Consider the following 23116-nt stretch of genomic DNA (forward strand, 5'->3'; position numbering starts at 1 on the left):
GTCGCTTGATAAACTTAAGATTGAGCCACTGTAGTCACTCAGACTATTTTAACGATGTCTTTTATAACTTTTGGGCCGGCCAGTTTTGATCCCTTAAGAAGCCTATGGAGGAGTGATCCAGCTCTCAGACTCAGATTTAATCAAAAATATCTTAATTTGTGTTCCGAAGATGAACGAAAGTCTTACGGGGTTGGAACAACATGAGGGTGAGTAATTACTGACAGAATTTTCATTTTTGGGTGAACTAACCCTTAATAGTACTAATTTGCACCCCTTAGGGGTAAGTACAAAAGTGTACCTTTTGAAAGGTTTCTGCCTCACTTTTTTCTTTTTCTGAGAGTGCACCATTACTCTATAATACAATAACATGTTACACGATATCATGTCACAATATTACGGGGTGACCATTTTTGGTGTCCTGTCTCCAACTGGAGCTGTCCCTGCAAATGTCTCTATTTTACAGCACTTTCAAAATAGCCTGAAAAAACAGTGCAAAAAAGCCAGACCACCATAGCCCCCGGAAGCACAAACAAAAATCGAACATCTGAAAAAATGAAACAAAGTTGTTATTATTACTGTATATTTACAGCTTGTGGAAATTAAAATATTAAATTCAGATGGAAAAAGCTAAAAAAAAAAGCTTTGTATTATTTCTGCAATGTGTTTTTGTAAAGTCAGTCATCATTTGATATAATACTGTTATGTTAATATTAATACCATTTGCAATTTGCTATTTTTCTAAGTGTAATTTTTTGGCAATTGTATTAAAACCAGTTAGGGGTTGACCTGCATAATATATGGAACTTACAACAATACAAAAACCTACAAAAATGTATTGTCTCCGTTTAAAAATAAAATAAAAATCATAGATAATAACAAGTAACGTTAGGCTAAGATTAGATTTTGACCACTGAACTAAAAAAACGCCCCGTTTCCATTTCACAAATCTGGTCACCTTATCAGGCATTTAGTTTAAACTGAGACATTATTTAAAAAACAAATGACACATTTGATCTTTCTACCTGCTTTGCGTCTCGGTGCATTGTGAAATGTACAATATTCAAGAATTTCGTACAGCTGGTTAGTGTTTGACAGTTAACCATTTTTGAGCCTTTGATAATATCGCGAGATCTAATGTACAGCTCTGAAAGTGGCAAGGGATCATTCTAATCTCGCGATATTTATTATGAAGCTCAGAAAGGGGCGTGTGCGCGCGCCGTGACTGTACGGTCCTGTCATGACGCATATGCCAAAATTATGCTTTATAACTTACAGTCTGGTCACCAATAACTCATGAGAAGCTTCGTACATTGACCAACATGTCGGACGAAGAGCTACCGTCTACTTCTCGGGAGGTGCACGCGGAGGCGGAAGAGGTAAAGAGAGAAGTACATAATATGTTTGCAGACGGACATGAAAAACAGGATGCAGAAGTTTACAGTTCATCTGCGTTTGGGGGGAACGGAACATGGCGGGAAGGCGGAGTTCAGTTCACATCTGCAGAGCCTTAGATGTTTATTACTCTGTGCTCAAGAGCATGCTTTTTTATGTAGCTTTTGACAGATTTGCATGCGTTCCGTCTGCGGTCGGAGCAGAGTTGCGCCACTCTTCGTGCAGCCGCAGACGGAACGCATGCAAATCTGTCTGCTTCCCATCAACAACTACCTGCAGACGCTGCCCGCGTAAATAATCACTCACTGTTACCGTTAGCTAAAATGACTCTAATGTCATGTTGGTTTTATTTGAGCTCAGATAAGCGTGTGTCATTGAGAGTATTGATCTTTTGTTGCTATAAGCAGTTCAAGGATGGGGTCCAACTTTTAGTTGTCAAGAAGTGTCGTTTAATAAGAGATTTAAATGTTACATGGCTTTTGTCACACTTCTCATTATTGTTCAAGTTGCTGTGTTTACATAAAAGTGATAGAAGTCATAGTGATAGTATAGGATTTGTGACACATTCATTAAAAATTTTACAATGGTAAAATATTCTTTGACCAATAGCTACAGTTATTAGTTTTAAAATAAAATTGGAGAATGTATTGGCCATATATTAATAATAATAATAAAGTTATGCCTTATTCGGGCGCATTTTAGATGAAAGCAAACAACAGTGTCCAATAACTTTTTTTTACTGTCATATACATCTAACTCAGTGCATTAATTGAATAAAAAAGACGGACTGACACTTTTTGTAACAGACTCGCTTAATGTCAAGATGAGCCTTTGCACAAAGTGGAAATATTTGCGTGAATTACTAATGGCGAATACTTGACGGATTCGGCGAGCACCGAGCTCGTTGGGACCATCTAGTCGAGCTGAAAAGAACCATATAAGTTCCATAGTTTTTGGTGGTGTTTTCGCGGAGATATTAGCAGAAAACCATCGGGCGCGCTGCAAAATTGCGGACGCCGGTGACGTCACGATCTCAGAAGAAAATCGCTCGTATCTCTGGAACGCAAAGACCCAGAGAGCTCAAATTCGGGGGAGGAGGTCCCAGGGGAACCCTTGCCCGAACGCTAGAGTGGCGGGCCTCGGGGATGCCCCCTACCGGATCGCCGTTCGCTGGGACCCCCGATTTCGAACGGCTATAACTTGGGGAGCCGGGCGAGTTGGACCTCAGGGGTGGGCTCGTTCGAAAGGCCCCGTCCAGCACTACGAACGATTAGAGTCTTGGGAATATTGATCAAAGATTGACTGAGATATAAGCCGAAAAACGCCTTTAACCGGACGTAACTCCCTGACCGTCTACAATAGACTGTATATAAGGAGAGAGGCTCGGGAGCGCGCATGCACGTCACATCTGTTGGATTTCGCGGTAAATCCGACCCGGAGACTTCACATAGAAATAGGAATACTGGCCTTCAGAGGTAATAGCAAAACTCGAAAAGTGGATCATTTTAATGTGTGATTACAACCCCTTCACACACAGGCAATAAAAAAAGGATTCATTTTAGTAGAAAAGTTACATAGAGCACCTTTAAGCTATTTTTTTCTGACTCTTTTGTCCATATAGTGTTTTATGGACATCATTTTTTTTGCTACTGTTGCATAGCGCCTGAAATCTAGACTGTATCCAGAACAAGGACAAGCAATTTCATATATATATATATATTTGTCTGGATGCTTTTGTATGAGATGTGTGTCTTTGATATATGTTTCTAGGAGGACCCACCATTTCTCCTGGACCCTCCTCCTAAAGCAGCTGTGAAGGAGAGCCTGGCTGACCCTGAATATGAGGAAAAAAGAGTTGAGTGTTCATTACACTTTTAATGCACACTATTTATGTAGTGTACTGCCAGCCAGCAGGTTTTTAAATAAATTGAGCTGTTAGTCAGTGGTAACTACAGGTGAGAATGAGGTTTGCACTGCAGTACCAACCCTTAAGACTAAGGTGGAGATAAGACCAACCAGATGAAGGATTTAGACTAGAATTTATATAAAAACTGAATTACAAAATGCGTGACGCCTTTGTAACATCAAATACTGCTTGAGAATTCAGCATTTTTCAGGTTTCGGACACAGCTTAGAATTTCATGTTTCTTAATTGATGTAATAAAAATAATGTAAAATCAACCAGTCAATTTTAAAATGGTAGGTACATTAAATGTAGAAAAAAAGTGTTGTTTTTCCCCCCTGCTGACCAACAGGGTTGTTTTTTATTTTTATTACACCAAACTTTGTGAAGTTAAAATAGATTTTACTGAGTTTGAAGTAGGAATTTGCAGATCTTAATTTACTCACAAATCTATGTTTCTCACTTGAATACAGAAAACGGACCGTGCGAACAGATTTGAGTTCCTGCTGAAGCAGACTGAACTGTTTGCTCATTTCATTCAGCCTGCCAGTCAGAAATCCCCCACCTCACCTCTGAAGGTGAAGATGGGGAGACCCCGACTTAAACAGGATGAGAAACAGAACCTGCTATCTGTCGGAGAGTAAGCCAGACTCACACACACACACACACACACACACACACACACACACACACACACACACACACACACACACACACACACATGCATGCTCACACATTCAGAGATGCATGAGCTACTGGTCAGACACGTGTCGTCATGGTGATTTGGTTTGATTTATTTCTGCCCCGTGGTTGTGTGTTTCAGTAACCGCCATCGTCGAACAGAGCAGGAGGAGGATGAGGAACTCTTATCTGAGAGCAGGAAGGCAGCTAATGTTCTTGTTCGTTTTGAGGAGTCACCCTCATGTATGAATCAATGTTTTTATGAACAGTCAAGTCTGTTTCTGTTTATTAGCGAGTCTAATTATTAAAAATAATAATTAATATTAGTACGTTAATAAATTGGTTATTTAAAACAAAAGTTTATTTACCCTCATGTCATTCCAAACCCATGCTGTTATTTTTTCTGTGGAAAACAAAAGGAGGATTTTGAAGAATCTTCATATAGAACATTGGTGCACGTTTTGATGGCGTTCCAACAAAACTGTGAATGACTTAATTTCTGCCTGTTCCTCACGCATAGCTATCATATGACTTCAGAAAACGTATTATATAATGTACAAGTCACATGGACTACTTTTATGGTACTGTCATTTTGCTTTTTTTGTTCTTTTTGGATCTTGACAGCTCGTGTCTTTGTGTTACACTATAAAGATTGTTTTTAAAAAAATCATTAATTTGTATTCCACAGAAAATATAACAGCATATACAGATTTGGAAACACTTGAGGGTGAGTAAATTCCTCTAAAGCAGTGGTTCTCAACCTGGGGGCCCGGGGCCCACTAGGGGACAAGCATTAAAATAAGACAAAATAAAAACAAATCAAGGAACAATATATCTTATTTTCATTCATGACCTCAACAACTGGATTCACTTGGACAGTTTCTTAGATCAGTGTTTCTGGAGGTACACTGAGGCCTTGTCCACACGGACACGGGTATTTTTATAACCAGAGTTTTTCCTCCTGCGTTTAAAAAAAAATCCTGTCCACATGAAAACGCAAAAACACGCTATCAAGCGCTGTCAACAGCATGCCACACCAGCAGGCGGCGATATAATCCTAACTAAAGCCATGTTGGCCAATCAGAAGCCTAACAAAAAGTTATTACAGGTTCCGGTAGGCGGATAACGGCGCAGCGCGGGCGCACACTCTGACGTCGCAAGGTAAAAACCCCGGTTTTACTGTCTAGACGACAACACTATAACCAGCGTTTCTGAAAATTCTCACCCTCGCAGGGGTTTTCATAAATGTTCGGTTTCAGTGACCTGATACTGCGTTTCCGTGTGGACGAATGGCCGAACCGCGTAAAAAAAGTCACGGTTATAAAAATACCCGTGTCCGTGTGGACAAAGCCCAACACTACACATTTTCCAACTCTTCCTAATCAATCACACCTGAATCAACTCATCAGATTCAGCTCGTTAGTAGACTTAGCTCGTTACAAGACCAGAAATATATGGGTCAGATAAGGGAGACATCCAAAATGTGTACTGTTGGTGTGCCTCCAGGTGCAGTGTTGGGAAACACTAGAAAACGTCATGTGAATTAATAAAATCTTATAACTGTACATTAATTTTTATTATGAATATACATTTTTCTAGTTATGCCAAGCTCTAAAATATTTTATCAGGAAGAAATTGTAAGTAAAAAATATACAAATATTGTTGTAAACAATGGGGGGTTTTGAAGTCAAAAAGGTTGAGAACCACTGCTTTAAAGGTGAAATGAAACATTTCTGCACTACTAACAGCAGGAGTTGCAAAAATAATGATTGTTTTCAAGCTCAAAAAAGCCCACCGAGGCCATGCATCCTCATTATTTTTCTGTCTTTGTCTTTGGCCTGTTTGCTAGAAATTTATAGCTTCTTTGCACTTTTGTATGTTTTGAAACAATTATTTTTGCCATTTTGAAATTACACATGGCACCTTTAATAACACACTAGGTGACAACAAATTAACACACAACATGCTGTCAAGAAAACAGACACCAGTAATGTAATATGTGTAACATTTCTCTTCCAGTACTTCCAGTTTATTGAGATGATTTATTATACTGTAGCTCATTCACCTGTGATCAAATTTAATGACCATTGATTATACATTTTTTCATTCATTGACAGACGTTAAGAATGGAACTTTGAGAGATTATCAGATCAGAGGCCTGAACTGGATGATTTCTCTGTATGAGAACGGCATTAATGGCATCCTGGCCGATGAGATGGTAAAAACCCCAATGTATCACTCTCTAATATTTTACAATAAAGGTCAACACAGCATCAGTAGAAGCATGCTCATAGTGGCAGGTCTACTTAAAAGCAAATATATGATTTAGTAGTTGAATGCCTACATATCCAGAAATAGTCTGAATATACATAATTGTGGAACCACACAGACAATGAAGACACGACTCCGGCATCTTTTCAGCTTTTCAGGCTTCAGTGAAGCTGATTTTTCTGAGTCTGTCTTGTTGATGTCATGGACTGTGACTCATTGGATTTGTGTGTTCTGATTGGTTCAGGGTCTAGGTAAGACCCTGCAGACAATCGCGTTGCTAGGCTACCTGAAGCACTACAGGAACATTCCCGGCCCCCACATGGTCCTAGTGCCCAAATCTACCCTACATAACTGGATGAATGAATTCAAGCGCTGGGTGCCCACCCTGAAGGCCGTCTGTCTCATTGGGAACAAAGATGAAAGAGTAAGGCTGCTCACATCCTTCTGTTTTTCTCTCACTTTCCTTCCTTCTGTTCCCTTCCTACCCACTTTAATCTTACCGGCAGGGCCTTCAAAATGCTTGTGTAATAATGAATCAGTCTTAATTAGTGTGTGTGTGTGTGTTTTAGGCAGACTTCATACGTGACTTGATGCCTGGTGAATGGGACGTGTGTGTCCCCTTTAGTTTTTCTCTTACTTTCCTTCCTTCTATTCCCTTTCTACCCAGTTTCATCCTACTGCAGGTCCTTCAAAGTTCTTGTGTAATAATGAATCAGTCTTTAAGGGATAGTTCACCCAAAAATGAAATTTCTGTCAATAATTACTCACCCTCATGTTGTTCCAAACCCGTAAGACCTTCGTTCATCTTCGGAACACAAATTACGATTTTGTTGATGAAAGAAGAGAGCTGTCTGACCTCCCTATAGACTGCAACGTTACCACTTTGAGTAATTAATGACAGAAATTTCATTTTTGGGTGAACTAACCCTTTAATTAGTATGTGTATGTGTGTGCGTGTTTTAGGCAGCATTCATACGTGATGTGATGATGCCTGGTGAATGGGACGTGTGCGTGACATCGTACGAGATGGTGATTCGGGAGAAATCTGTCTTTAAGAAGTTTAACTGGCGCTATCTGGTTATCGACGAGGCCCATCGCATCAAAAACGAGAAATCAAAGGTATTTGAACACAGATGAACAACTGATGAGACCCAATTAATGCAAGAGCAACTAAAAAGCAGAGAGATGTGTCTCATAAAACTTCTGAGATGATTTAACGATCTGATACAGAGGAAAAGACTTCAGAGAATCTTTCTTCTTTTTCTCCTTCTTGCTGTCTCCTTCTCTTTTAACTCACGCTCTCAGTTGTCAGAGATTGTGCGCGAGTTTAAGACGACCAATCGTCTGTTGTTGACTGGTACCCCACTGCAGAATAATCTACATGAGCTCTGGTCTCTTTTGAACTTTCTGCTGCCTGATGTGTTCAACTCTGCCAGTGTGAGTCATACTTTTTTGAATATCGCATCCTGTTTTTTCTCCTCCCACACGCTATGTTGCTGTGTCTGTCAGTGTTGTGTTGGAAGCGTGTGTGCAGATGTGTTGTTTGTTTAGAGAAGTCTACACCTTGAGCCCTATTCGGACGGGATTAACTTTACAAGGGTAGATGGAGTAATGTCATTTTACCACAGGACGTCTGTAATATTAATGGCCAATTCGCACGGGATAAGATATCTCAGTAAAACTAGCAGAAGTGGGAGGGGTAACTCGATTTGCGCATCGCCGTCACCTTCCTGTTGTAATGTGCGTATTACGTTGCTTCCTGGTATCACGTGCGCAAACACAATAACCTATATTTATATATATAAAACAGTTATGTCCGGTCGAACGATGTATTAATTAACTTCAGATTGGATTGTGTTGGTAATAGGCACTTACCTAACGCTAAAAGATGTTTTGTGCCTCTAACAAGTGCTTTCGATCTTCTTTCTGATCTAAATGGTACTGTATGTGGAAAACACTTGAGTTTTGCCACAGACTTGTCCCAGCGTCTAGAACGCGATTGAATGCGCAATTGAATTTCAAGCGTCTCCATACTTGAAAAAACGCGGAAAACTACTTTTAAACAGGAAATTACGAAATATTTACATACATTTTTACAGCGGGTCTATTCGCACGGGATTAGTATTACCCGAGGTAATTTTTCCGGACCTTTTTACTGAAGGTAAAAGTCGCCATAATCTTTACTGACATTGTCCCTAATGATTACTGAGATGGCACATTCGGACGGGTCTAAAATCACAGAGAAGCTCTGGTAATTATTACTTTACCCCACCTCTCCATGTTAAACTAGTCCCGTCCGAATAGGGCTTTAGATTATAATCCAAAATTTATAACCAAATCAGGACTAAAATTAGGAAAACATGCCTTCAAATGGTTTTAATAGAATTTTTTTTTTATTATTGTACACTTACACTACCATTCAAAAAATTTGGGGTCAGTAAGATTAAAAAAATGTATGTTCCTTGAGGTTTTCTTATAATATTAATAAAGTTTGTTTTGCATAAAAAACAAATATATATGCAGAAAAACAATTGTTTTTAACCCTCATTCTGAAATGATAGATTTTTAAGGGAGTCCTTTAAGGCTTGTCTGTAATAATTGGCTAACATCATTGCTTAGGAAAGTTGCTATTGCACGGGAGTTTGAAAACATTCTTCATACAAAACCGTCATTTACAGACCAAGCATAATGAAATCATTTACTTACGGTTTGTAATGCAGCTGCTGTCAGATCCAATACTTCATCTTTCAACTAAAGTTTCTTTGTAAACTCTCCATTAGACTGTGCCTCGATTATTGTAAAACAAAATGCTCAGAACAAACTTATAATCCTCCGATGCGATACAGGACGCCATTGGGATCCTTCTGAAGCCTAGATGCAAACGAGATATTTAAACTGGACGTGTCAAAAAAAAACATTCTTTCACTCTTTGATTTGTCCTGTTGTCGACAAACTCAAGCACGTGGAGTATGTCAGAATCTGTATACAATCCAGTTTAGACAACGTCAATGATAATAATGGTTTCTATTTGCTTTTGACACAACGTGACACTCACATCTATTGAAGGCAAATGTCAGCCATTGAACGCCAGTGGGTGGGGCCTATAGTGTGATGATTTATAACTATTCATCAATGTTTTGCTCTGGAGGCAGTCATATGCAAATTTATTTGCCAGTGTGATGTCACAGATCCCACAATAACAAAACGAGTCTTTTTTGGAGCTTGATTAAATAAATGCTTTGTTTATAATGAGGAGAAAGTTTTAAGCTATGAAACTTGGAGGATGTTTTAATGGTACAAAGACCTGTCAAAAAGATCAGCGGAAATTTGATTTCTTATGTCATGATCCCTTTAATACTTTTATTAAGCAAGGATGCATTCAATTTATCAAAAGTAACAGTAAAGACATTTATAAAGTTAAAAAAAATTCAAATAATCCTGAAATCAATGTATCGTTATCGCAGTTTCCACAAAAATATGAAGCACCAGCACTGTTTTCAACTATGATAATAATAAATGTTTCTTGAACACCAAATCAGCATATTAGAGCGATTCCTGAATGATCGTGTGACACTAAAGACCACTCCTAACGTTTGAATAGTCTAAGGCCACATCCACACGAAGCCAGAGCTTTTCCTATACTATCTTTTTTCCCCCTCGTTTAAAAAAAAAAATCCGTAAACACAGCGTCGTCTCAAGAAATATCTGTGTACACACGAAACCGACTCAAAACGATGTAGTATACATGCCATGTGGCGCTGTAATTGTGCCACAGAGATACACTAAAAACGGAGAAGAAGACTTGGAGCATGCGCATAAACTTTGCGCTGTATACAATAATAGACTCAGTAGCGTCTTCTACTTCTATTTTATTTCTTTTTACCAAGAACTTTATTGAGCAATATAAACAACTATAAATGGCCTGGTACAAAATATGAAATGTCTTAATCAGACAACAGACAAGCATCATAGCATAAGAAATAAAATATAAATAAACAAAGAAGTAAAATAAAGAAATAAAATAAAATACATTCAACTCAAGTAAATAATAAATAAAGAAATAAAAGAGGCTCAGTAGCTTCTGCTGCACGAACAGAAGCATGTAGTCCGCAGTTGTTGTTGCTGTTATGTGACGTAGCGGTGTCTGAGTAGGGTCGACACCTGGGGTGATGACATCATCGTTTCACAAAATATACCGATTCGCTGGCTTTGGCTGTACACACGAAAACGCAAGGGTGTCGTTTTCAGATTTATCCACTCTGGGACCCAGTTTAAAAAAATAGTGGTTTCAGGCTCCCAAAACGCCGGATCTGTCTGGACGAAACGTCGATATGAAATTTTTACGTATACAGCTAAACGCGTCTCTGAGTGGACAAGGCCTAAGAGGCACAATTTCGATCATAACTCAATTTTGACAGCATATAGTTACTGTGTTGTACAGTACTGTTACATGGCAGGCATTTCCCAAAGGGATAACAAATCCTGAAGTCACCTATATTTAGGGAAGCAGCCAACAGGCTAAACATGAAACCTAAACAAGCAGAAATGTTTAGGGATAGGTTAGGTTAGGTTTAGGGATATAGGATAAAAATATCATTAGCTAAGTATAAAAATTGCAGAATTCACTTGAATGTTACTACCACGACAACATATCATGTCTGCGTGTTTCTATAATTTTAGGATTTTGATTTGTGGTTCGACACAAATAACTGTCTGGGTGACCAGAAGCTGGTTGAAAGACTTCATGCAGTGAGTCTAACTCTCTCTCTTTTGAGTATATTTTTTGTATTTCCAGCAATGAAGTTCTTTTTGTTGATGAGACACTCAAGCCATTGAATGGTTGTTTTCAGGTTCTGCGTCCATTCCTGCTGCGTCGTATTAAAGCGGAAGTAGAAAAGAGTCTTCCTCCCAAGAAAGAGGTGAAAATTTACCTTGGGCTCAGTAAAATGCAGAGAGAATGGTAAGGTCCCACACAACTTCCTTGAAAAATAAAAACAGGTATTGAAGGGATGAGTCAAATTTATCATTGGATCACAGTCATATAGCACTTGACCACATTAAAAATCAAGTGTAAATTTACCCAAGGTTGCGCTACAAGTTATTTATCACTTTGATGGACTGTGTTAATTTTTTTCCAATAGTAAAATATTGAGACATTAATCTTTAATGTGACATTGATATCACCAGAACTTGTGTGGTAAAAACCCTTTTAGTTGTACCACGTGCTATGTTGAGGCTTTGTTGTTTTACACTGTTTTCACCATGTGATCAAGACAACAGAAGCTGCTGCAGTCTTACATTCTGGTCACCCAATCAATAATACATGAATTACAGAACTAGACATGGAATCTCTTATTTCTCTCCCCAAACGTCTAACGTCTCTTTTCATTTTCACGTGGGCGCTGTAAATCTTGCCATATGGTTTGATAAACACTTTGGGTGATTATTTATAGTGTCATGTGTGCTGGGTACTGGTGAAATGTAAATAAACACTGTTGCTCATCACCCAGATTTTTATTGATTCCTAACACTCATCAGTGGGTTGTCTGAAGAACTTCAACAGTCTTTCTTTAGAAATTTTTTTTTTTTAAAAGAGTGTATAAAAAAGAGTTTAGTTATGTAACATCTCAAAGAGGGTTATCTGTGATATGTCCTTATATTAAAATATTTTCTAAGAAGTACCATCTGTTAATGTAAAATTGCTAAAAAATATATATTTAAAGAAATAAGAAAAACATCTTGATAGACTCACTAGTCAACCTCTCTAACCAATTTCCAGTCTGGAATAATAAAAATTACAGACTGACACAAGTGTTTGTTTTCTTGATTTAACCAGGTACACACGTATCCTGATGAAGGATATTGACATCCTGAACTCAGCTGGAAAGATGGATAAGATGCGGCTTTTGAATATTCTTATGCAGCTGCGGAAATGCTGCAACCATCCGTACCTGTTTGACGGAGCGGAGCCTGGTCCCCCATACACTACGGACACACACCTTGTCATCAACAGTGGCAAGATGGTTGCACTGGATAAACTTCTGCCTAAAGTGCAAGAGCAAGGTGAGGAGTGTGTGTGTGTTTATTAGCTTTCAGTCTTGATCAGGCAGATTTTTATGCTTTTATTTGGAATTCATGATTTTTTTCTTCATGTTTGTGTGCATGTTTTCTTGGACGTGTGTTTGCAGGATCCAGAGTGTTAATATTCAGCCAGATGACACGCGTGTTGGATATTCTAGAAGATTATTGCATGTGGAGAGAGTTCGAGTACTGCAGATTGGATGGAAATACACCTCATGAGGCCAGAGAGGTACACTCTCACACATAACCACACACATGCACTAAAATACATACATAGTTACATACAGACACATGCACGTCACACAACAGGTTCTTTTTAGTGAATCAAAAACATAAAGTGCGATCAGTGTTGTCGATTCTCAAACAAATGACTCTTATGAGCCAGTTCTTTTTTACTGAATCAAAATCATACAGCATAACCTGTGTAGTTCAACTGATTCATGTACAAATCATGACTCTTTTGAGTCTTTACTGACTGGTTCTTTGTAGTAAAAAAAAAAAAAAAAAAAATTGTATGGATGCAAACTTGTCAACTTTAGGCAAAATCGTCATTTTGGATCCAAAATAGGTCTTCAAAAGAAGCTTTAATTATAACACGTATTATAGTTATTAAATGTTTTTATTTTATTTTAAAGTAAAATAATATTATTACTCTAGTATATTTATTTATGTTTTGTTTAACCTTTACAATTTAATTAAATAAAATATATTTAAATAATCATTCATTTAATAATAATTATTATTGTATAGTCTATTTATTAATATTGTATAGGTTCCATAAAAAACAATATAGGGTCTAGAGTTGGTTTTTGCCTATATCCTCATGCTGAAATAAACTATAAATCCAAAGCTGATATATAAAAAAAAAATATATAAAAAAAATCTTAATCTGAACTACTTCTTCCAAAATATTTCTAAAAAAACTAAATTGTGAAACCATTTACAAAGTAGAATTTGTAGGAGTAACCAGAGCCGCAGTTGTGGAATCATGATTCCCATCCCTAAATACCAAGAGGTAGAAAGGAATGATTCACCAAGAGGAAGAAAGGAAATCAACAGGCTTTATAAAATTATGAGCCACGTACAGATACTTCATGTGGAATCTCAGCAGAGTTTATATAAAGACACTGATTAACCAACCTGGTAGTCATGGAAACCGAACTGATTAGTTCTGGGGTGAAACTCTGCGGTTACATGGGAATGTAAGACACACTCATAAGCTAAGAATATTCCTGCAGATATTAGACATTAAAAAGGTGGAAGTGTCTCCTTGTATCAATTTTAGAATCGAACAACCAGTCTGTCTGTTTAAATTTTTTTTGGTGAACTTTTAAGTAAATATTGGACAGAATACGAATCAGTTTGATTTAATTTATTTTGTCGATGTGTCATTTGTATATGTAAATTGCATTATGTATATGTATATCGGCCACTGACCACCCTGATCGACTACTAATGTGAAATAGACCTTAATAATTAAAATTATATAAGTGGCTTAAATAAATTATTTCGGTCACTCTCTAAATTGCTGTCCTTCTCTTTTCCTGTTCTGTCCTTCTCTCTTGTTGTTGTGCATTAGCAAGCCATAGATGCTTTTAATGCCCCGAATAGCAGTAAATTTATCTTCATGCTGAGCACACGGGCAGGTGGGCTGGGGATTAATTTGGCTACAGCTGACGTGGTGATTCTCTACGACTCAGACTGGAACCCACAAGTGGACCTGCAGGCCATGGTGACACACACACACACACACACACACACACACACACACACACACACACACACACACACACACACACACACACACACACAACTAACTACAAAACTGAGCTCACTAAACTGTATGATTGTGAGCCTCAGGGAGATACCAGTTTTCTTTATGACTTCTTGTTTTTAAGTTTTAATGATTTTTGTTGTGTCGTGTACTGTATTATTTAGGACCGTGCTCACCGTATTGGACAGAAGAAACCAGTTAAAGTGTTCAGGTTGATCACAGACAACACTGTGGAGGAGAGAATTGTGGAGAGAGCGGAGATGAAACTACGCCTGGACTCTATAGTCATTCAGCAGGGTATGAATACACTAAGGGTAAAACAGTTTCTTTTGTCTCTGTAAAAGATCATTGTGACATACTGGCCACTAGTAAACAGCATGGGGTTTCAGTATTACACACCAAACACATGTATCCAATACTAGCTCAAAAACTGCTCCTGTGGAAAAACAATAGTATCTACAATTTGAAAACTATCTTTAGAGTTTTGTTTACTTTAAAGGGATAGTTCACCAAAAAAAATTAAATTCTGTCATCATCAACTCACCCTCAAGTTGTTCAAAAGCTGTATGAATTTCTTTCTTCTGTTGAACACAAAAAAAAAAAAGATATTTTGATGAATGTCGGAAACCAAACAGTTGCCATTGACTTCCATAGTATAGAGAAAAAAAAATACTATGGATGTCAATGGAGTGACATCAACTGTTTGGTTTCCGACATTCATCAAAATATCTTTTTTTTTGTGTTCAACAGAAGAAAGAAATTCATACAGCTTTTGAACAACTTGAGGGTGAGTTGATCATGACAGAATTTTCATTTTTGGGTGAACTATCCCTTTAAGAAATGCAAAATCATTTATAATAACAAATTTGTATATAACAAAGTTTGTTTTTGTTTAAATGACTTCTAAATTCATTTCCATTCTGCCAGTACAGCCATTTCAGTGACAGAGTTTTTTTTGGAACATGGACACCTTACAATTCATACAGTTTATTATTTTTATTTTCAGAGGAGTCGTTAGACAGAATATCTATTCATTTACACCACCGTTAAAAAGGTTGGGGTCAGTAAGAAATTAATACTTTTATTCAGTAAAGATGTGTTTACTTGATCAAAAGTGACAGTAAAGACATTTCAAATGTTATAAAACATTTCTATTTCAAATAAGTGCCTTTTTTAACTTTCTATTCATCAAAGAATCCTGAAAAATATGACAGTTTCCACAAAAAGCATTAAGCAGAGCAGCTGTTTTAAACATTGATAATAATGATAAATGTTTCTTGAGCACCAAATCAGCATATTAGAATGATTTATGAAGGATCATGTGACACTGAAGGAGTAATGGCTGCTGACAATTCAGCTTTGTCATCAAAGGAATATATATTTTAAAATATATTTAAGTTAAAAAAAAAGTTATTTTAAATTATAAAAAGTATTTCACAATATTATTTTTTTTACTGTATTTTTGATTGTGAGAAATATAAAGGTTGAGTAGCATTTGTGTCAGTCTTATGACTTATTATTTTCTTCTATTTGTGCTCTTACAGGACGGCTGATCGACCAGCAGAATAAACTGGGAAAGGATGAAATGCTACAAATGATCCGACATGGAGCAACACACGTGTTCGCCTCTAAAGACAGCGAACTAACAGATGAAGAGATCGACACCATTCTGGAAAGAGGCGCCAAGAAGGTGAGTGGACATGAACACCTTGGACTAGACTGAATACTATAAAGTTGCTTAAATTTACTGGAAGACTCCATAATAACTTTAGGTCCAAGTTCCAAAAGCATTTGTTTTCAAACTCAGACAAATAAAACGCATCAAATTTCCTTCATATTATGAGATTCTTTTCAATCTTACACTTTGGCTGAGACCATTTAACCCTGTTTAACATTGTGTGTCCTCTCAGACGGCTGAGATGAACGAGCGCATGCAGAATCTCGGCGAGAGCTCGCTGAGGAACTTCACCATGGACACGGGCGGCACCGAGACCAGCCTTTACAAGTTTGAGGGAGAGGATTACAGAGAGAAACAGAAAGTTAGTGTCTGTGTGGAAGTTTACCAGGTGGAAATAAATTCATACTCATTTATAATGCAGCACTGAAGTGCATTACAGTAAAGCGAGAGTCTATCAATGAGAATTTGGCAGGTTTTTAAGCTTTGCTCCTGTGTATGTCATAGACTGAGAGTTTATGTGAAGGTGTGTAGCTGAAAGTGTGTTTGTGTGTGTTTAAGTTTTAAACAATTCTCTCTGTGTTGTGCAGCTTAGTTTGATCGAATGGATCGAGCCTCCTAAGAGAGAGAGGAAGGCCAATTATGCTGTAGATGCTTACTTCAGAGAAGCACTGCGAGTCAGCGAACCAAGAGCCCCGAAGGTAACACACACACACACACACACAGTTTAGACACTCTGAAATGATTTTTTTGTCAGTGCTACTCATGACTGCATGTAGGTACAGTCTACACAACACTACTACACAACAAATAATGCTCTCAGATCACGGTTTTCATCACTGACAGTTGCACTGGATTCAGTGAGTTAAAGTAAATGTAGGAATTCAGCTGAAGGGTGCCGTATCATCATGTATTGAAAGGACGTAATAGATAAAGAGTTGAAAAACAAAGGTTGCAGGTTCAGACGCTGACTCAGGAAATGACCTCATGAACTAGACGTTCTTCTTTCCTCTGTCCTGTCACTGCCGTGCCCTTGAGAGAGACACTTAACACTAGATTGCTCCTGAGGGACAGTTTGTTCAAATAGTGCACTGTAAGTCATAAAAAAACATCAATAAGGATAAAAGTGGCTGCTAAAGAAGAAGGAAATGCACCTTTTATGCAGCTTCTTAATTTCTATAGCTGACTAAATCAATAGTCGCATATATTCAATTTGAAAAAATAACAATAAACATTATAATAATAATAGTATATCAAAAAGAATAGTATATAAATAGTACTAAAATAACATTTATTTTGGTTCACACTGTCCCAACAAACGTCAATATTGTTTGGATCTAGAATGCTGGGAAACATGACTCTAAAACCAACAACTGTTGGTAAATGGTGTTTTTTGGCATTTCCAAGGGCAGTGTAATCTAGCTTTAATATTGCCTTGTCCTTTAAAGAATAATGATTCCTAGTGTGATGAAAGTTGATAGTTTATAAAGTGATAACCCTGTCAAGCAAAATAGCAGGGAGCCAATAAACCTCAACTTTAATGAATATCATTAAATTAAATTGAAAATCAAAGTGTTTTGATTAAAGTGAAGTCTCCGCTAGATAAAGATACATCTGCCAGGAGCATAACAATGTTTTGTCATTATACAGTGCACATCAAGGATCACACAAATGTTTTAAATGACAGTATACAGATAAGTGTCTGTGGAGAGATCATGAAAAGTGTATGTGTGTGGGTGTGATCCAGGCTCCACGGCCTCCAAAGCAGCCCAACATCCAGGACTTTCAATTCTTTCCACCACGTCTCTTTGAGCTGCTGGAAATGGAGATTCTTTACTACAGGAAAACCATTGGATACAAGGTGAGCACTTCATGAACATCATGTTTGTTTTCAATATTTGTGTCAAATCTGTTGCTTCCGAAAAAGTCGCATTCGATATACAGAGGTGTGCGATTGTGTATTTGTGTTTATTGTAGGTTCCACGTAATCCAGATATCCCAAATTCAGCACAGGTCCAGAAGGAGGAACAAGCAAAGATAGACGAGGCAGAACCCCTCTCACCTGAAGAGACGGAGGAAAAAGAGAAACTACTTACACAAGTAGACACAAACACTCACCCTCTCTTCTCTATCACTCACTCATACATTCACTGACACTCTCACAAATGTGCTAAGTACAGAGCAATGCTACAGCAGGATATGTTTGTTTGTTTTCCCCAGGGTTTCACAAACTGGAACAAGCGTGATTTTAATCAGTTTATTAAAGCTAATGAGAAATATGGTCGTGATGACATTGACAACATCGCCAGAGAGGTGGAGGGCAAGACCCCTGAAGAAGTCATGGAGTACTCGGGTAAAATACACAGCAATGCAACTACACACAAACCTATTATATATAGAAAATTACACACTTGGAATGTGCAAGCATATATTAGAAAAAATATTTTCAAAATTCACTAGTCGATGGGTTACTTGAACTAAATGGTCTTCAGGAAGCCCTGAATAATTAGGCTGGTTGTGGGTTCAAGTGACCTGATCATATAAAAAAAAGAAGAAGAAAGAAATACATAATATAATATATGTTTTTGCTTGTTATATAAATAAAATCTATATTAAAGGCATAGTTCACCCTAAAATGAAAATGAAGTCATAAATTACCCACCCTGGTGTTGTTCTAATGTCATGTGTCCTTCTTTCTTTTATGTAACACAGAAGGAGAATAAAAAAAAAATTCGTCCATATAATGGCAGTGAAGAGCAACCAGCATCAAGCTTTTTTTAAAAAGATGCAAAAGTATCACAGAATGATCCCATGATCCCAATACAGTATAATCCAAGAAGGGCTGACATGATATCAGATTTTTCACTACATGATTATCGTGGCTAAAAGAATTCACAATAACGATATATCGCAACATCAATAGAATTCTTAGGGGAAAAATGCTATCCTTTATTTTGTGTTATTCTATACAGTGATAAAGGCTATGCATCATAAATCCTTTTGAAAATGCCCGAGATGGCTTGAAGAACACAGATAAACCATGTACAAAAAAACATCCACACTGGTGAGCTAACTTTCAGAGTCTTGAATGCCTGTCTGTCATATGCGACGACATTTACATGGCAGTAGCAGCAGCTGCGCGCTGTGTCTGCTTGTGTTTTTGACACATGGAAACTAGCGTTAAGGTGCAATACTGCTACCTACTGTATTTTTAAATATTACTGTTATCACCATTATTGCGACGCCCCTAATTAACACGATAACGATATTTCATTTTTTTAAATACCGTGATTATCGGTATTTAAAACCGATCTAATTTTTACAAGTGTTCTGAGGGTATACAATATGAAATTTTAGGTATTATTTAATGAAAATCCTGCCCTGGCCGTTGGTCTGTGCACAGCTACACGACATGCGTGTTTGTGTAACTCTATTAGCGCCGCAGTTCACTCTGTCTCGCCGAGAGAAAGCACACAATTTGTAAGAAATCAAGATGAACAAAAACTTCTTTTTTAAAAAGCTTGATTCTGGTCACTATTCACTACCATTATATTCACACACACATACACATGCATAAAATACACAATCAGCTAACCTCACACTTGTCTGAATTACACAAATTTCACTCCTGTATCAACTACACAGACACACACCTCACACTTTTGTCCTTATTATAGCGGTGTTTTGGGAACGTTGCAATGAGCTGCAGGATATTGAGAAGATCATGGCTCAGATAGAGCGAGGAGAAGCTCGCATCCAGAGACGCATCAGCATCAAAAAAGCCCTGGACGCCAAGGTCAACCTTTCAAAAACTCACAATGGAATTTAATTGAGTTGTTGACAAGCAGGTTTTTTCTTTAATGGGTGCTGAATTATGATTGTGTGGCTTTAGTTTTTCTTGCTTTTGATGATTTGCAACCTCAATATAAGGCAATATTAGTCACAGCCTTATCATGGAAAGCAAGAAACTTTCAGAGGAAATGTAATTTTTGATGCAATAATAATTAGTAAATATTTCTTGTTTGATGGCGTTTCGTGTACTTGTAGATAGCACGGTATAAGGCTCCGTTCCACCAGCTCCGCATCCAGTACGGCACAAACAAAGGAAAGAACTACACAGAGGTGCGTGCATGTGAGAGAGAGTTAGTGTATGTGTGTAGTGTGTTTACTAAGAACTTAAAATATGGAAACTTTTCTTTGTGTGTATGTCTGCAGGAGGAAGACAGGTTTCTGATTTGCATGTTGCACAAGATGGGCTTTGATAAAGAATATGTTTATGAAGAACTTCGACAGTGTGTACGGAACGCTCCACAGTTCAGATTCGACTGGTTCATCAAGTCCAGGACTGCAATGGTGAGAATGTTTTTTTGTTAGAGCTCCTAAAGTCATGGGCAACCTGGAAATATCAAGGAATTTTTTTGGTTAAAAATCCTTAAGAAATTGCTCTTTGCAAATACTCATCCAATAATCACGCATCACTGGAAAATCCATGGAAAAAATCATTGGTAGGGCTGTCTATCAATCAATCAATTCTCAATTGATTCATATATATATATCAATATGAGAAAAACCTCCAAAAGAACAAATACGTTATTTTAGCAGACTAGTAAAGAATATAATAGACTAGGTTTTTATAATATAATAATATAATATAATTTTATAATATAATAGGTTTTTAAAAACCATTAGATGTAAATTGCAAAAACTGATTAAACCATCTTTTAGGAGCGTCACCACATGGAAAAAAAGCTTAATGAATGATCTAAATCAGCGGATCTCAACCTTTTTGACTTTCAAGGTCCCCCTATTGTCCACAACAATATTTAAAAAAAAATTTTTTTTTTAATTTTCTAAATCGAATCTTCCCCCTCTATTTATTCCCAATAAAATATTTTAGTGCTTGACATAATTAGATAGATGAATATTCATTGTAAAAAAACAAAATACTAAGAAATATCTTAAGATACTAAGAAATATCTTAATCTTAAGTTTAAGTGTCTTGCTTCTATCCGTATGACCATAAATTACGGAGTAACAGGTTTCTCAGAAGGACAAAAATTCCCCTGATCGCGCCAGCACCTCACCCGCACACAACTTATTCTAGCATTGCTAACTTGACATCGCAGCCTGTTAATTATCTAAATAAAATAGTCAATCAAACCATGTCCATGCTACAGAGATAACTGTTAGCCCCTCGTTTAAGAACGAGCTCCTCGATTTGTCCTGGCTGGTCCTTCTCGGAGCCACCCGGATCTGTCTCACTCGCCATACTGTTATTCACGTTTCTGCCTGCATCCCCATGGTGGCGTGTAAGATTGCAGTCATCCAAATGATGAAAAAGTTTTAACGTAAACCATGCATTTTGCGACACCACAAAATAAACGATAGAGCATAATATGAAACGATAGACTTTTTATTTCGTCCATCCGATATATATCGTCATATCTCACAGCCCTAGTTGGGGTTTACTGAGATGTACTTTGGGGACAGCAGTGAACTGAATCTGACAAAGCCTCCAATTGGAGTGGTCTTCAATTGGAAAAACAGTTAATACATTTTTAAAAATGCAAGACGTTTTCTTTTAGTTTGGGTTAAGATGTCTAGTGTTCATGTAAAAACAATAAAAGCCTATGAATGCATGTCTCACACACAAATGCAAACCAACTCTCCTTTTAATCATATTGCATCCAGGGATTGTTTTTCAGGTCATATTGGTGTGCGTGTTTGTGAAAGTGTGTGGGTGCAGGTACTTGTGTGATGCCTGAAAGGAATTGTAAAAGTATATGAGATGTGATGTATAACTCTTGTGCTGAGATGATGAAAGAGTTTCCTTCCGTGTGTTTTGTCTGGTTTGCTAGGAGCTGCAGCGTCGCTGTAACACGCTCATTTCTCTCATTGAGAAAGAGAACATGGAGATAGAGGAGAAAGAGCGAGCTGAGAAAAAGAGAAGAACACCCAAAGGACAATCAGTAATACGTCCTGTCTTCTTTCTTTTCGCTCCATCTGTTGTTGTGCTCCGTGCTTCACGTCCCCAAAGACTTTCCCTCTAGTTCAGAATTATGCTTGAACAACTGAACAAGAACAACATGCAAATGATCAAAATTCCCCTCAGATTTACTGTCCACAGTAAAGTTTAGTATATCCCACTGACGATTTCAAACCTGTCTATCTATCTATGTATCTGTCGATCTATCAGAGCATGTGCATGGTGAGTTGCAAGATTTTGCCTGGAGCAAGGAGCATTTTTTTTCTGCCCGTGTTCTCTTTGCTCCAGTATCGTTCCATCACATGCTAAATGCCTATAATGTCAGCAAGATTTACAATGTGTTAAATCTGTCCACGAGACAAGAACAACATGCAAATGATCTGTCTATCTATCTCTGTCTGTCTGCCTGTCTATCTATCTGGCTGCCCATGTCTTAATCTAAAGTTATATTGTCAGCAAGATTTAGAATGTTATATCTGATTGCCTATCTATCTATCTATCTATCTATCTATCTATCTATCTATCTATCTATCTATCTATCTATCTATCTATCTATCTATCTATCTATCTATCTATCTATCTATCTATCTATCTATCTATCTATCTATCTGTATGTCTGCCTATCTATTTATCTATCTGTCTATCTTGTCACAGGCTCACAAGCGTAAAGCCGAAGTGTCGTCTGACAGGAAAGAGAAGAAATCTCGTACCTGACTCCTGTGCCCGCAGTCCCCCATTACGAAGCACTACAATAATCAATGCTCTCTACAGCATTTTGTCGTTCTGTTTTTTTTTTAAATCTGTTATATCTGTGACTCAACACCAGTTTCTTAAAATAAACATGTACATTTTAGCAAAACAAAAGCTTTTTTGGGACATATAAAACACTTCCATACCGTGTTCAATCTTGTCCCACAGGCTGCATACTTGTTGGCAGCTACACGTTTTGCTAGAGCTTGTTTTTATCTTTTTTTTTCAAAATGTTCCTTGTTCATATCAACATTGGCAATTATTTAGCATGCTAAATAGGGTCTCTAAAGCCCATTCTGATCTTGTTTGTGTGTTTCATAAATGAAATTCTTTTTGCCTGAGACTGTTATTGTATGTTTAGGGTCTCTGTGATTTGCACCTTAATCCATGTGATCTGTAGCTTTGCACATCCAATCTTCTTAAGCTCTTTTATACATTTCATGTGCCATTTTAATGTTGCATTTAAGCTATTTTACACATTCTTGTTTAAACTTTTGTTTGAACCTTTGCTGATCTTTATATGTACAAGTCCAGTATTATTAAAAAACGAAATGGGTTGGTTTTGTTTACATCTTACTATTGTTTATAGTGGAGAAAAGCAAT

At 37.4% G+C, this 23116-nt stretch overlaps 1 protein-coding gene across 1 annotated transcript; it reads left to right on the forward strand.

The window, feature by feature from the left end:
- Nucleotides 1-1192: 1192 nt before the first annotated feature.
- On the forward strand, nucleotides 1193-23069 carry smarca1 (SWI/SNF related, matrix associated, actin dependent regulator of chromatin, subfamily a, member 1). The gene is made up of 25 exons (XM_056260093.1): nucleotides 1193-1376; nucleotides 3163-3246; nucleotides 3769-3935; nucleotides 4119-4219; nucleotides 6094-6194; nucleotides 6492-6671; nucleotides 7211-7366; nucleotides 7553-7684; nucleotides 10928-10996; nucleotides 11098-11207; nucleotides 12084-12310; nucleotides 12436-12557; nucleotides 13908-14060; nucleotides 14267-14399; nucleotides 15647-15792; nucleotides 16013-16141; nucleotides 16368-16478; nucleotides 17525-17638; nucleotides 17755-17877; nucleotides 17998-18130; nucleotides 19455-19573; nucleotides 19825-19899; nucleotides 19993-20130; nucleotides 21636-21746; nucleotides 22418-23069. Exons 1-25 carry the CDS (start codon nucleotides 1320-1322, stop codon nucleotides 22475-22477), a joined length of 3051 nt encoding a protein of 1016 aa, XP_056116068.1. The 5' UTR covers nucleotides 1193-1319; the 3' UTR covers nucleotides 22478-23069.
- Nucleotides 23070-23116: the final 47 nt, after the last annotated feature.

The sequence above is a fragment of the Rhinichthys klamathensis genome, unplaced genomic scaffold, assembly GCF_029890125.1.
Source record: "Rhinichthys klamathensis goyatoka isolate OS25496 unplaced genomic scaffold, OSU_Roscu_1.1 h1tg000172l_1, whole genome shotgun sequence".
NCBI classification, from domain to species: domain Eukaryota; kingdom Metazoa; phylum Chordata; class Actinopteri; order Cypriniformes; family Leuciscidae; genus Rhinichthys; species Rhinichthys klamathensis.

Excerpts from the sequence above, each read along its gene's own strand:
- smarca1 (XM_056260093.1), top strand. The coding sequence starts at position 1,320 with ATGTCGGACGAAGAGCTACCGTCTACTTCTCGGGAGGTGCACGCGGAG. Across the intron at positions 1,377-3,162 it reads TGCACGCGGAGGCGGAAGAG|GAGGACCCACCATTTCTCCT; the intron begins GTAAAGAGAGAA and ends ATATGTTTCTAG. Across the intron at positions 21,747-22,417 it reads GAACACCCAAAGGACAATCA|GCTCACAAGCGTAAAGCCGA; the intron begins GTAATACGTCCT and ends ATCTTGTCACAG.